Source organism: Akebia trifoliata, chromosome 10, assembly GCF_017979445.1.
Source record: "Akebia trifoliata isolate Shusen 1 chromosome 10, ASM1797944v1, whole genome shotgun sequence".
Classification (NCBI taxonomy): Eukaryota; Viridiplantae; Streptophyta; class Magnoliopsida; order Ranunculales; family Lardizabalaceae; genus Akebia; species Akebia trifoliata.
This window is the reverse complement of record NC_141384.1, coordinates 30470887-30484650: the sequence shown is the minus strand read 5'-3', so window position 1 is coordinate 30484650 and position 13764 is coordinate 30470887. Positions and strand designations below refer to the sequence as shown.

The 13764-nt window shown below is 33.9% G+C and overlaps 2 protein-coding genes across 2 annotated transcripts; one reads left to right on the top strand and one right to left on the bottom strand.

The window, feature by feature from the left end:
• Positions 1-3682: 3682 nt before the first annotated feature.
• LOC147393800 (V-type proton ATPase subunit E-like) lies at positions 3683-8296 on the top strand. The gene is made up of 6 exons (XM_086456471.1): positions 3683-3906; positions 4246-4346; positions 5529-5685; positions 6640-6836; positions 7606-7705; positions 7987-8296. The coding sequence occupies exons 1-6, from the start codon at positions 3805-3807 to the stop codon at positions 8020-8022; spliced, it is 693 nt and encodes a 230-aa protein (XP_086312597.1). The 5' UTR covers positions 3683-3804; the 3' UTR covers positions 8023-8296.
• Positions 8297-10144: 1848 nt separating this feature from the next.
• LOC147393799 (tRNA dimethylallyltransferase) lies at positions 10145-13102 on the bottom strand (the record flags this gene model as incomplete). Its single annotated transcript, XM_086456811.1, has 2 exons — positions 10145-10509; positions 12828-13102. Coding segments are annotated over 2 exons (381 nt in total), but the record flags the coding sequence as incomplete, so codon positions are not given.
• Between the last annotated feature and the right edge of the window lie 662 nt (positions 13103-13764).

Sequence of the window (13764 nt, the reverse complement as noted above, 5' to 3'; positions counted from 1 at the left end):
AGATTTTGTAATATTTGAATGATGTGTTTAAATTTTTAACTAGAGTTTGTCGGGCATCCTCGTTGGTTAAGGATAAAAGTGAAAAAGTAATAAAATTTGAAAGGTATTTTAAAAATCTTTGAGGTTAGGAAGTAAAAGCATAAAACTAGTAAAGTTGGAAGGGTATTTTAAATTTTTTTAAGGTTAAGAGGAAAAATAATGGATTAAAGAGTGAGGATGGTAAAGTTAGAGAGGCATTATTGAAGAAGTTAAAGAGGGAAAATATGAAATATAGTAAAATTAGAAAAGGTGGAGAATAGAAAAAATAAAGTGGTCCCATAAAATTATAGTTTGATGGGAGTTGTATCACACAAAACTATAATGAAGGGGACGTTTCTCTCTCACAAAATTGTAGCAAAGGTAAGCTCTACAATTGTTTATTATGTAGACTAGAGTTCACATGTACCATAGGTACGAGCATCTTATTTGAGGTTAAGGGGTAAAAAAGAAAAATATATATATAATTTAAGAGGTGTGATTAAAAAAATAAAGGTTAAGGAGGTAAAAATGAAAAATAAGAAAGTAGACTAAAGAGGTAAATGAAAAAATATATCAAAATTAGAGGGAGTAAAAGACATCATCTTTCGAATTAAGGGTTAAAAGTGAAAAAAATAAAATTGAAAGAGTATTATTAAAATTTTATGAGATTAAGGGGTAAAAGATGAAAATCAATGAAATGGGTTAAATGGGTAAAAGGCAGTGAAGAGTAAAGAAACGAAAGTAACTCCACAAAATTGAAGTTAGGTAGGATGTTTATCCCACACAAAACTTTAACAAATGAGATGTTTACCCCCCCCCCCCCCCCAATTACAACAAAGTGGGCCCCATCGTTGTATTTTATTATATAAATAGTTGTGTGATAAATAATTTAAGAAATTGTGGTGTAATAAGTAAAAGTTGTGGTGCATATAGCATCACTCTAAACTAATGAAAGGGATTTTTTCCAAAATGTGCGCAACTTATGGCCAAATTCTAGGTTCGATATACTATTCATTTTTATTTCCAGGACATGCAATTTGGGTGAATTCATCACTTTTCCAATCAATGAATTGGTTGGTATGTCTACAAATTCATAGATATTAAAAGTAACAAACTCAACAGTTCGTAGGTTATAAAATTGACAAATGCATGTTTTGGGCATTAAAATGAATAGTGTACCGAATTTGGAATTTTGTTATATTCAACACACGAAATGGAGATTCGCTAATAATGAAATTTCTATCATGAAAATTACTTACAACACACCAATCAAAATAGGTTGGATAACCGATCCTTTTATTTCACCACTACATCCACCCCATTTCTTCTTCAAAGAGATGAGAGAGGAAAAGAATGTGAAATGGGAGAGTATAGAGAAATGAGAATGAGAGAACAAGAAAAAAACAAAAGGAAGAGAATCGTCGTTTTGATGATTTATGGGAGAGTAATAGCAAAATGAGAAGGAGATGCAATTTGTCGGTGATTTTAGAAATAATCTCTATTCATAATTTTAAAGGATTTTTTTACATTCTTGGATGATAGTTGTACTATTTGTCTATTTGTCTAATGACCTATCTTTCCCTCTCTCACTCTTTTCTCTCCCCCCTTTTCCACAATCTTTCTCTCTTGCTCCCTCCTTTCCTCCTTATGTTCCCCCTTATCTATTTATTTATCTTAGTTTAGGATTTTTTAAGAAATCGCAAAAGAAGTTTTGGTGTTTGCATACTCGTATTTGGATTGTGATTTATAATTTTATTAATTATTGGGCGAATTACTATTTCATGTGCTGAATATGATGAAATTTCAAGTCCAATATACTGTTCATATTAATTATAAAAACATGCATGAATCATTTTTCAGCAAATTTGTTGGTATGTATTTTTAATTTAAAGTGATGAGCTCGTTAACGAATTACCAACGAATTCACCATTAAAAAATAAGGATATTTTGTCTTTAAATTTATTTGTGAATTCGTCACTTTGATAGTAGAGAATCCGCTCTTTAAAATCAATAATATTTTGACTTTAAATTTATCAACAAATTCGCCACTTTAAATTAAAAATACCTACTAGTGAACTCGCTAGAAAATGATTCATGCATGTTTTGGGAATTAAAATGAACAATGTACCGAAATCAAAATTTGAACATATGTTACCTATGTTTTGAAAAAAAATTCGCTTTATTATTTTATCAATGTAAAAGTGGTGTGGCAATAGAAGTATTCTTAAATGAAGGTATCTTAATATGTACTCCATTTCCATAAGAGTGACGTTATGAAGTAGACCTATGGAAAGTCTACCAAACTTCTATGTAAAAATATACTCTATTGAATTACCACAGGCCACTCTCCTGGGTCATGAGTCAAATCTAGAAACGAAACCAATCATTGTCTCAATTCCTTATGGGATCATATTCTAATCCAAACTCGTTCGACTCAAGTTCGATTTGATAATAATTGAATTGGGTTGCTAACTTTGTATTGGATTATATTTGAATTTGGTTACAATTTGAAATAGAGAGACGTCTTGAGTTCAAGCCCCCTCATCAACCACTTAATGGGATTTATCTCAATTTACTTGATATGTGTGGTTCATGTGATATTGCATGTATCCAAGGGATTTGAGCGGGACATGGTGCTCTAAAAGGCCTATTGTCTTGCCCTCGTTAGTCAAGCATATAAGTTAATGCATCCAGGGTCATTACCACATGATCTTATTAAAAAGATCCAAAAACTACGGATTGGCTGTTTTTAAAATTCGTAAGTGAAAATTACATGTTAAATATCTCTCTCTTCAGTTTTTTTTTTCCCCTCTAAATTTCTTCAAAGAAATCACAATAGAAGATATAAGAGATATAGAGATGAGGAGAATGGAAACATGGCTGGGCGATATCACCAAAGGTGTGAATAATAAAAAATGGATCATATTTGAAAAAGGTACCTCTATTGTAGTTTTGAAGAAGAAAATAGGTGAAGGGTGAAAATAAAGAATGTCTATCCCCACCCTTGAAAACTTATTTAATGGGTGAATCTTCATTTCATGCACTAAATATGACAAAATTTCAAGTCTATTACACTATTCATTTTAATCTCAAAACATGTTTTTTCGTGTGAATTTGTCACTTTTATTATCAACGAATTCGTTGATAAATAACCAATGAGATCGTTGATATGGCGACGATCTCTCTGGTAATTTATCAACGAATTCGTTAATAAATTCATGAAAGTGATAAATTCACTCAAAAAACATGCTTTGAGAATTAAAATGAATAGTATATCAGAATTGGAATTTTGACATCCCTATTAAATAGAAGATTTGTGTCTTATACTAAAAAGTTGGTGTGGCAGTATAAGCTATCTAAAATCAGGGGAATCATTATGATTCCATGACAACCAATGTCATTAACTATCCACATGCCAAATCTGCCACGTGGACTTTAGAAATGGATCCAATGTTTTCTACCCATAATTCTGGCCAACGATTAAAGAAAAGAAATTCAAATCGAATGGCCATAAATCACCAATCAAGAACCAGAAGAGTGTGACACGTGGTGATTTGGACATTATTGTTAATGGGTTTTTAGACCAAGCCCAAGCTTCCTTTAGGGCTTTAGGCTATCAAATGGGCCCAGGCCCATTTACGATATAAAACGCAACTTCCTCTCTCCTTCCTATCATCTCGTCGTCGACATCTCTGACTCTGCTCTCTCCTTTACAGATCAAGGAAGGCTGAATTACGTTCAGAACTTCAAATCTCTGTGATCCTCGATTCTGCAATCTGATCGAAAATGAACGACGCAGATGTCTCAAAGCAGATCCAGCAAATGGTGAGGTTCATCCGACAAGAAGCGGAGGAGAAGGCGAACGAGATCTCCGTGTCTGCCGAAGAAGTACAGTCCAACTTCCATTAAAATTAAAAATAAAAATAAAAAAAAATGATCCGATTTTCTTGAAATTTGGTCGTTTTCTTGTTTTTATTTTGAATTTCTGTTGATCCATTGATTTCCCCCTTTTGTTCACGAATACAAATTCAAACACGAAGATACATTGAAAAAAAAATCCATTTTTTCCTATTTTGATCTGATTTTCTTTGAAATTTATCCTTTTTTATCATCGATTTTTATGTTTTTATTTTGAATTTCTGTTGATCCTTTGATTCCCCCCCTTTTTTCATGAATGCATGTACGGACACATAGATACATTGATGGTTTGAGTATTGGTTGGCGCAGGAATTCAACATTGAGAAGTTGCAATTGGTTGAAGCTGAGAAGAAGAAGATTAGGCAAGAATACGAGAGAAAAGAGAAGCAAGTCGATGTTCGGAAGAAAATGTAAATTATCAATAACTTCATCTTGAGTTCGTTTTACTTTTAAATTGTGGAGTTCAAATTTTTATCCATGAACATTAGATCAGCTTAGTATTAGTTGCATAATTAATGTTATCCCAATCTATAATTCTTGATCTGGATTCAGTACTTTGTGATTGATTGGGGATTGGAGTTAATTCAACACTTCATGCCTCAGATTTGGATATTTCGCAACAAAAAAAATAAAAAATAGTACGCTGTTTTAGGAACTATTAGGGATTCGGATAATTTGTAAATTCTCTATCAGTAGCAAAATGAGGACTTTAATCAGGGAGGAAGCCATGTTGGTGTGGGACAAACTCCAACTTACAGCCCTGGGATATGAAATTAATTGTAGAGAACGAACAGGAAATCAAACACAACACATGGTTTTACATGGAAAACCCTAAATCAGGAACATAGTGACAAAGTAGGGATTCAGGAAAATTTGGCAATTGAAAAAATTAAAAAAAAATGAGCAAAAGTTGGCAAATTCGGGGAAAGACATCATGAAAAATAAAAATATATTATTATTTATTGATAGTAGAAAAATGATATTTCATCTGTTAAACATAATATTAACCAAAACTACAAAATTTATATTAAATACAATATAAGTATGTGTTTTCTTAAGCTTTGTGAATAAGTGAGGATTAAATTGTTGATTTAAAGAATCGTGAATTAATTGTGACCTTTTCAAAAAATCGGAGAATTTTGTCACTTAGATAAGTAAAAAACTATTGAGTTACATCGGTTTCACTATGCTCAAAAAAAAAAAAAAAAAAGTCAAAAAAAACAATGTTTCGCCCACAAAACTACTTTAAATACCTCTAACGAATTAGGGTTAGCAACCTATCAACACAAAAAGTTGTGGATTGATTAACAATAACTCCTTGTTGATCAATACCATCAATCTCCACATACCATAATAGTTGGATAATTTATATTGAGTGGAATGGATTAATTATGAGAGCTACGAGGAAAATAACTTAACCAATGGTAATTTCACTGCCTATGGACTAGAGATTTGGATCGCACGAAAAAGGGTTGCCATTCTCCTCTCTCTCTTTCTCTCAATTTTTTTTGTTGATTTATTTATGTTCTCAGAGTGTACTTCTACTTCATATATGTACACAAATAAGAGCTTTATAAATTGGTTTTATGCAGTGAGTACTCTATGCAGCTCAATGCTTCTCGTATCAAAGTTCTTCAAGCTCAGGATGACTTAGTTAGCTCCATGAAGGAAGCGGCTGCAAAGGAACTCCTGCGTGTGAGCCATGACCGACATGCATACAAAAAGCTTCTAAGTGATCTCATTGTTCAGGTCTATTGAAACCACAGATATCTTTTTGTAGTTTTGTATATGTAAATTGTTTTTTCTTGGAAATTATGAAAACTTCCATATTTTATTAAAATGGTAAAATCACTTCAGTGTTAAAGAAACAATTATCTTTGCAACTGGTGTTCATCATGCCTAGAAGTGTTTGAGAGAACAGGAAGTTAGAATACCAAGATTCTAGACTTGTTTCGGAATCTCGTGAGGATTTAAAATTCTCTCTTTTTTGGTCTCAGCAAAGTTGAGAAAAATTAAGTCAAAGAAAGAGAATATGGGGGAAATATCATTGTCATCGAAGCCTAGTCCCAACAAATTTGTGTTTGGATGAATGAATCATATTCCTCCATTCAATAGGGAGGGAATATGAGGACCAATATACATTATCGATAAGGTTTACAAACACTAAAATCTTGCATAAACCTGCAATGTTTTCTTAAGGAAATGGAAGAATTGAACTTCTCGTAAGATATAAGAATGACCACTTAGCTAAGTGGTAAGACCTTGTGGAGGTCCTTATACTAAATGCTAACTATTAACCACTAACCCCACCAAGTAAAAAAAAAAAACTTCTCATAAGATAATGAAGTTTCATGTTTTGGAATGTCTCACAATATTAAATGAGGTTCTTAAAGTCTCTTCATATTTGTGACCGTGTCTTGTTGATAGATCCCAGAATGGTCCGTAAAATGTTAAAAAACTCTTTCAACATGGACAATATGAGCTTCTATATATTGCTTTGGATCCTTTTAGGAGAATTCTCTGCTTAACTAGTGGGATTTTTAAAATTATTTTTTTTATTACTTTTGGGAATTCATAACTTTTTGTAAGTACTTTGGGAATTACTGATGACTTTAAGTATGGCTGTTGGATCAAAATTTAATTTCATAATTTGGACTTTGAACTATTTTACTAGTGGAATAACATGTCCTGCTTCTTTTGCAGAGCTTGCTCCGACTGAAAGAGCCTGCTGTCTTATTGCGATGTCGGAAAGCTGATCTGGAATTGGTAGAGTCTGTTCTCCATTCTGCAAAGCATGAGTATGCAGAGAAAGCGAAGGTTCATTCTCCTGAGATAATAGTTGACAATCAAGTCTATCTGCCGCCAGCTCCTACCCATTACGACGCCCATGGCCCTCACTGGTAAAGTTTCAATTTTGATCGAAGTTGATGAATAAATACTTAGGCATGATTGTAGTGTTATACTTCCTTTTTCATCAAGATTTATGCTACTCTTTTTTTTTTTTTTTTCCAAAGCTTTTAGTGTCAGTTTGGTACCTCGATTTTAAATGATGGATATGTGGTCTGTCATCCTCATTGAACCTTGTCTGTTATACCCTAGTCATACATTCAACAAGCTTAATCAGTGGGCCATTCCTTGTATGAAGAATAGCTTGGAAGTCATATAGAACTCAACTGCTAACCTAAAGTTTTCTTAGTCATTAAGATTTTAAATCTGGACTGGAAAGGTTATTTTGGGTTGGCTCTTTAGAGAGGTGCCCTACGGAATGAATGGTCCAGAATGATGATTTTGTGAGCCTTGTGTATATTGTAAGGTGGGTTCCGAATGCACATATGCCTCAATTATTCATGTAACACCTCCCTCACAATGAATTTTCGGATCTGAGGAGCAAAATTCGTGTAGCTGACCTCAAATAGTTGGGATAAGTTCTTATCGATTGATTGATTTATTGATAGCTTGAATAGGATATTTGAGGGGAATCTATTATTGTTACGTGGTTATGATGGCACGAGAATTTGTTTAGACTGATATAACAGCTATGGTGCCTGAGTGAGAGCTATTCTGCTTGACAAATCTATGGATCATGCATCATTTGCATTTTGTGTATTATTTAAAGCATGCTAATGACAATTAATAACCCGTGCTGATAATATATGTGGGATTGTTCAGCTCTGGAGGTGTCGTGCTGGCTTCTCGAGACGGGAAGATTGTGTTCGAGAACACCCTTGATGCACGGTTGGATGTTGTATTCCGGAAAAAACTGCCAGAGGTATCTTTCCATTCCTATTTTGTTCAGTAAAAATTTTCGGATGTTTAAGTTGTACTCTTTGTTTCCTAACCAAATAGCAAACAATTTTTTTCTTGGATTGGTAATGGTTCCAAATCTAGAGATGATAAGCATCTAGGGTATACTTCTGTGCACAATGAAAAACAACCATGTGACTAGCTTGAAAGTTAGTTTAATAAATGTCATAGCAACTATAAATTATTCCTTACAATTTTAATCATTTATGATTGTGCTGAAGCATATTTATCTCTTGTTTATTGCAGATCCGAAAGCGACTTTTTGGTGAGATTGCTGCATAAGTGGTTGGTTTATTTCACTATCATTGCCCCTTGTTATTCAACTTCATAAGATAGGGATTCGCCTTCGGCGATAAAATCTCTTGTTGTGTTGTGTTCTCGAGTATTCCCCCCCCCCCCCCCCCCCCCAAATCCTAGGAGGTTTTTATTTGTTTCTTTTAATAAAACTTCTATACGTTTGATTCTATCTATCTTAGTTGAGATACTGGTAGAACACTGTATTGAACCATATTAAATCATAAAGGATGATGAATTTGAATGGACCTGATTTGTAGTATGCCTCTGTAGAATGTACCTTACTGATTCATTGATCTGATCTGAACCGTTCAATCACTTATTAGTCAAAAACAATCACTAGACCTGACCTTTTAATATAAAATACAACTCTCATGACTTTGTATACAAAGCAATGGCTGACGTTTACATTGTAAAATAAAGTGAAATAAGGTGGTGAAGATAATCTTTCGCATCCTTAATGCATAATGAAGATCTTAGTATGTAAATCTTTGCAAACTTGGTCTTACTAATGTTGTTGTCCACACTTAGGGCATTGAGTTGCTTGAGGACAGAGCCATATATGTGATGTTGAGGGACTTGAAGTATATATATATATATAGGTCCTGTTCAGCGCCAAACATTTTGGCCAACATTTTAGCCAATCAATTTTGCCCTACATGGGTTAGAAGTTTTGGAATGGGCTGATTTTTGGTGAGGATGTGAGGAGATCATCCTCACCAAAAATCAGCCCATTTCAAAACTTCTAGCCCCATATTTACAAGTTGAAAACTTGTGGACCGTTCATTTTTTGTAAACCATTTTTGATAGGGTTAGAAGTTTTGGAATGGGCTGATTTTTGGTGATGATGATCATCACCAAAAATCAGCCCATTCCAAAACTTCTAACCCCATATTTACAAGTTGAAAACTTGTGGATCGTTCATTTTTTGTAAACCATTTTTAATAGGGTTAGAAGTTTTGGAATGGGCTGATTTTTGGTGAGGATGTGAGGAGATCATCATCACCAAAAATCAGCCCATTCCAAAACTTTTAACCCATGTTTTGAAAAATGTTTTGTCAAAATGTTTGTTGCTGAACATTTCCCATATATATATATACCAAAAGCTTTCTGGCAACTGAGTTGCAGAACCCAAGAATGATGGCTTGGACGAATTTGGCACATCTTGCTAGGTCACTTGTGTCCAGTGGAGTATTTGGTTAAAGCTGCGTTGTTAACTTCACCAGTCCATCCCGGAAAGTAAGATCATATTAGTAAGGATGGATTCAATTCAGTTCCTTGGTGATATTGTGCAAGACTAATGCTGAAGTGACGTCAAGATTGTAACTCGATATCCAATTTAAGGTTTATGTTCTTCCCAACATAAACAATAAGACGTATGTGTGCTCATTCACTCAACATGTACTAATACCGATGCTTAGGAACATTAAGAACACAAGACTCCCATCTCTTCTTGCACTTCGCTGAACATATCTTTCTTATAGAAGAGAAGAATCGATTAATCGAAGCTATAAAAAGTCAGAGAGACCAAATTATAAGTGGCAGTATGGACTAATACAATCACGACTATCCAATTGTTACGTTCGGATTGAGAGATCAAATTTAATTCTGATTACTTCTGATAATCTAAATTGTCCAATCGATGGCAACATTCTAGTCCCGGTGGTGAGACTTTCGCACCTTGAAGATAATGAGGGCAATAGTTTTAAGGAAGAGTCATGCTGGAGTGACCTCAAGATTATATCATATATCGCACTTTCCTGACAGGGAAGTGTGTATACTTCCATGGAAAGTGCGATGTGAGATCACTTCAGCATTATTCTTTAAATTTTTTTTTCCTTATTATAAAGTGGAAGAGTAGAAGCAAAGCCAAGAGATTTTATTTTTATATTTAATGTAGACAATAACTATTTAAATTGTCAACAAAAATAACACACAAACAAATAAAAAAACTAAACTTTTTTTTAATCCAGGAAAAAAAAATGAATGATTTGATCGAGATGACAACTTGGAATTCCTTACTTTTCAGCTCATTCAATCACACAACCAAACCCAAAAGTTCCCACAAACAAGTGAATCTGAGATTTACCAAAAGTAAAACAAACAAATATCAACGAAGAAATCACTAAGAACCCTGGATTATGAGAGCAAATAATTTATTGATTCTTGATTAAGGAACATAAAAACAAGTTATAATTTTCCTAACTCTTACAGGGAAAGCAAGAAGTGACTGGATGGAGAATGAAGACTTTACAACCAACTTTCAAGTCTATTTATAGACAAGATGGATTAAACAAAAAGCTTAATGGGAAGTGAAGAAATTTCAACAAACTCATGCCGAATGGGAACTGAAATCGTGGTTTTGGTCCTTAAGGTCCTCCAAGTATTGCATTCTCGATATCATCTCTACTCAATGCATAGCTAAATCTCCTCTCGACATCTTTCTCAAGATTCCCAGGGCCACTCTTCAAGTATCTGCATAAAAAATAAAACCCTCTTGAGTGAGCCACCGCAGGTCAAGATCGAATAGAGGAACCATAGTATCTTAAATTCGCTTGAAAACCAACAGATGTCTTTTTCTAAATGATGTAACAAGGTATTAAACTAAAAAAATGTGGGGTAAAAATTTCCAAATTATTCAAGATCCCAACTCCCTATAGTGCCCACCAAAAAACTTAGAAAAATAGGAATAAAACATCAAACTAAGCTTTGCATATTGGACAAATTTGGAACAAAATGCATCACTCAAAATTCTGCCTGACACCTCAGAAACTTATGGACCCATCTTTGGGTCTTTCTTCCTAACTGCGAGTGTACTTCGGACCATCACCATTGCTTGTCTGACATCCTTCAGTATTTTTTTTCAAAACATCCAATTCAAGAACTTCAAACATTGGAACTCATGAGATAATTTGACCAAACATAATAATTCTTACTCTAGTTATCCATATCAGGATCAATGCACATTTTACAAAATCCATCATGCTTCATGGAGCATTAAAGGCCCAAACATTCTTTTGAATCAGAAGGTCAAATCCACATTGCAACAATTCCACGTAAAAAAATCAGCAATGAAAATAATAACAATCAGACCTAGGGCTTCACCTTTAAATTTCTTGAAGATACAGGAGTATTGGTCTAGAAAAAAGCCATATGTTTGACAGTAGGATCATCCCTTCAACGTACTTTTGGGGTTGTGACCAATCTAAAAGGTCACCCACCAAGTCGACTTCCTAAGTTTGACAGACTTGGACTTGGTCATCATCATCATCATCATCATCGGAAAAATGTGTTGGATACATTGACACCATGAACATGATACATTGATCCATACAGTTTATTTTTATTTTTTGATAGGCAAAAGATTTATTGAGGAAGAAGAAGAAAGAATTTAAAAGTTGTTTGAGTAGGAACACTTAAAAACAACAAAGAAAAAACAAACAATGAAGAAAACTAACCCAAAGTTAAGCTACAAACGCGATCCCATCAAACCAACAAATCCTTGAAGAAGATTCCTCTAAAAACTTTGAACACTTTTCCCCAGAAGAAAATGATAGAAAGAATAGAGAAAATTAAATCTTGTAAGTCAAGTTCCTTATCTTCGTAACTAGTTTAAACAATTGATATAAATAATGAAAGGTAGGTGTCATCTTGTACCCAAAAATTGAATTAAATAATGAAATTTTTTATTTATAATATCTATACTAAACAATGCCATATATTTCACGAAAGGTCATATTTTGGCTTATCTAAGCATTAAACATAGTTTATATCCAAAGGTTTTATACAAGCTCTTTCAGCTTACAAGTAGGGTACATGACTCCAGAATTTGAACCCAATCACTCTTCTATCTTCATCAAGGTTTTAAATCTCGTCCGAGACCAAGACGACTTGTTAGATTCATCTCGGTATCACCCACCAACAAGATGAATTGACAAGTCGTCTCAAACCTGATGTGTCTCTCAAAAGTCAGTCGATTGTATCGTTGTTGAATGAGACAACTCAAATAAATAAGACAACTTGTCCGAGATGACTCAGTCTTGTTCATGGACGAGACAAAATGTCAAAACTAGTTTTAAAACCATGATATTCATTCAATTGCACCTTTTATTATCAAATCTTCTATTTCTGATATTTTATGTTCGCTTATTTCTTATTCAAATATCATACACCTCTCTATTGTTCTCTAACCCAATTTCCAAAAAGAACATAGATTAGCTGTTCATGGAAGCCTTCCTAAGATCTGAAGTCTCATTTTGAACCATCAAACAAGGATAGAACTGAACTAAATCATGAATTAAAAAATTAAAAAATAGAGACATTTGAAGCCACAACGTTCCATAAACCATCCAACGGTGAGTAATACAAAACAATCTTCTAATTGAGCATCAACCACCAACTAAAAAACCCTAACAAAGATCAATTTTCAATCCAACCTATAACTATAATTCTATAAGAAACCAATATTCTCTCACAATACCTACAAACAAGAACCCAGTTATCATAATTTCTTAATTGAGAAAAAAATGAAAAAAAAAAAAATCCAATTTTGAAAGAAAATCTAAGAAGTCTGAAAGTATAATTTAATCACTGAGAACTAATTAAAAAATAGTAATAAAAATAAATAAATAAATTACAATAACCAGTAAAAATATAAATCCCTAAAATGAAACCTAAGCGCTTCTAAGATATTTGTTAGATTCGTGCCAAACACAAAACTAACCCACAAAACCCTAACAACCCAAACCATCAAATACCACAAAAAAGATCGGAAATTGGCCATATTAGCAAACCTTATATAGAGATCAGTGACGTCAAGAGAGAGCTGAGCGTGCCAACCGGATTTCTCAATGTACCAGACAGCTCTATCTTCTCTACTCTGATAAAACCCTAATTTCTTCAACCAGACCTCTATGCAGGGAAGACTATGAGAATACAAGGGTTTCTTCTTGTCTGGAAGCTTTTTAATCCATTCTTCCTCTGCAGAAGAGAGCTCTGTTTCAGAAGATTTTGTGAAAATTTGGGTTTTTAATCTGATTGGGGCTAAGGTTTGGTTACAAAAAAGGATTTAGAGAAAGAAAAGTGACCAAAGGAGGTAACTTGAAGGGCATTTGCAGTTGTTGAAGAAGGGAAGGATGAAACAACACCAGGGATTGGAAATTTAGAGAGAGAAATGGCGGGCATTTTAAAAAGTACAGATTTTTATGTGTGAGAGAGAGAGAGAGATGGATGGATGGTTGTTTCCGTCAAATTTAGAAGTATCGCTAGATTTAGAGGAAAAAGAGTTGAAGGGTCCGAAATGAAAACGATATGTAACGTGGGCCTTATCTATACGTATCGGATAGATCAACCGATACGGAAGTCTTAGGTCCAAGTTCGTGTTTTGTAGAGAGGTGTTTGGTTGCAAGTGTATAAAATATAGATAGACGCGATCTTAAGCGGTGCAATATAAAACCAGAATCTTCTTGGATGTGTTGATTTTAGAACACTTCATCCAAACACTCCCCATAATGGTTCTCCAAAAGTATTAATCAGAGTAAATCACCATGCTTTGTGTGGGATTTTTCGATAAAATCAATGAGAAAATGCAATTTGTATGTGTATGTGTATGTGTTGAGTTTAGTCCACATAAGACACTCATTGCCTTGTAAGCTCGTGGGCCTCTCTACTAATTGCCAATTGGTTTTGAGTTTGACTCCAAATTTATCAGAGTATGAGAGTGAACCTTTC

What these genes read in the sequence shown, in the direction of transcription:
- LOC147393800 (XM_086456471.1), top strand. Translation starts at nt 3,805, where the DNA reads ATGAACGACGCAGATGTCTCAAAGCAGATCCAGCAAATGGTGAGGTTC. An exon ending in TAAGTGATCTCATTGTTCAG is followed by an intron (nt 5,686 to 6,639) that starts GTCTATTGAAAC and finishes CTTCTTTTGCAG; the next exon opens with AGCTTGCTCCGACTGAAAGA. An exon ending in GACGCCCATGGCCCTCACTG is followed by an intron (nt 6,837 to 7,605) that starts GTAAAGTTTCAA and finishes GGGATTGTTCAG; the next exon opens with CTCTGGAGGTGTCGTGCTGG.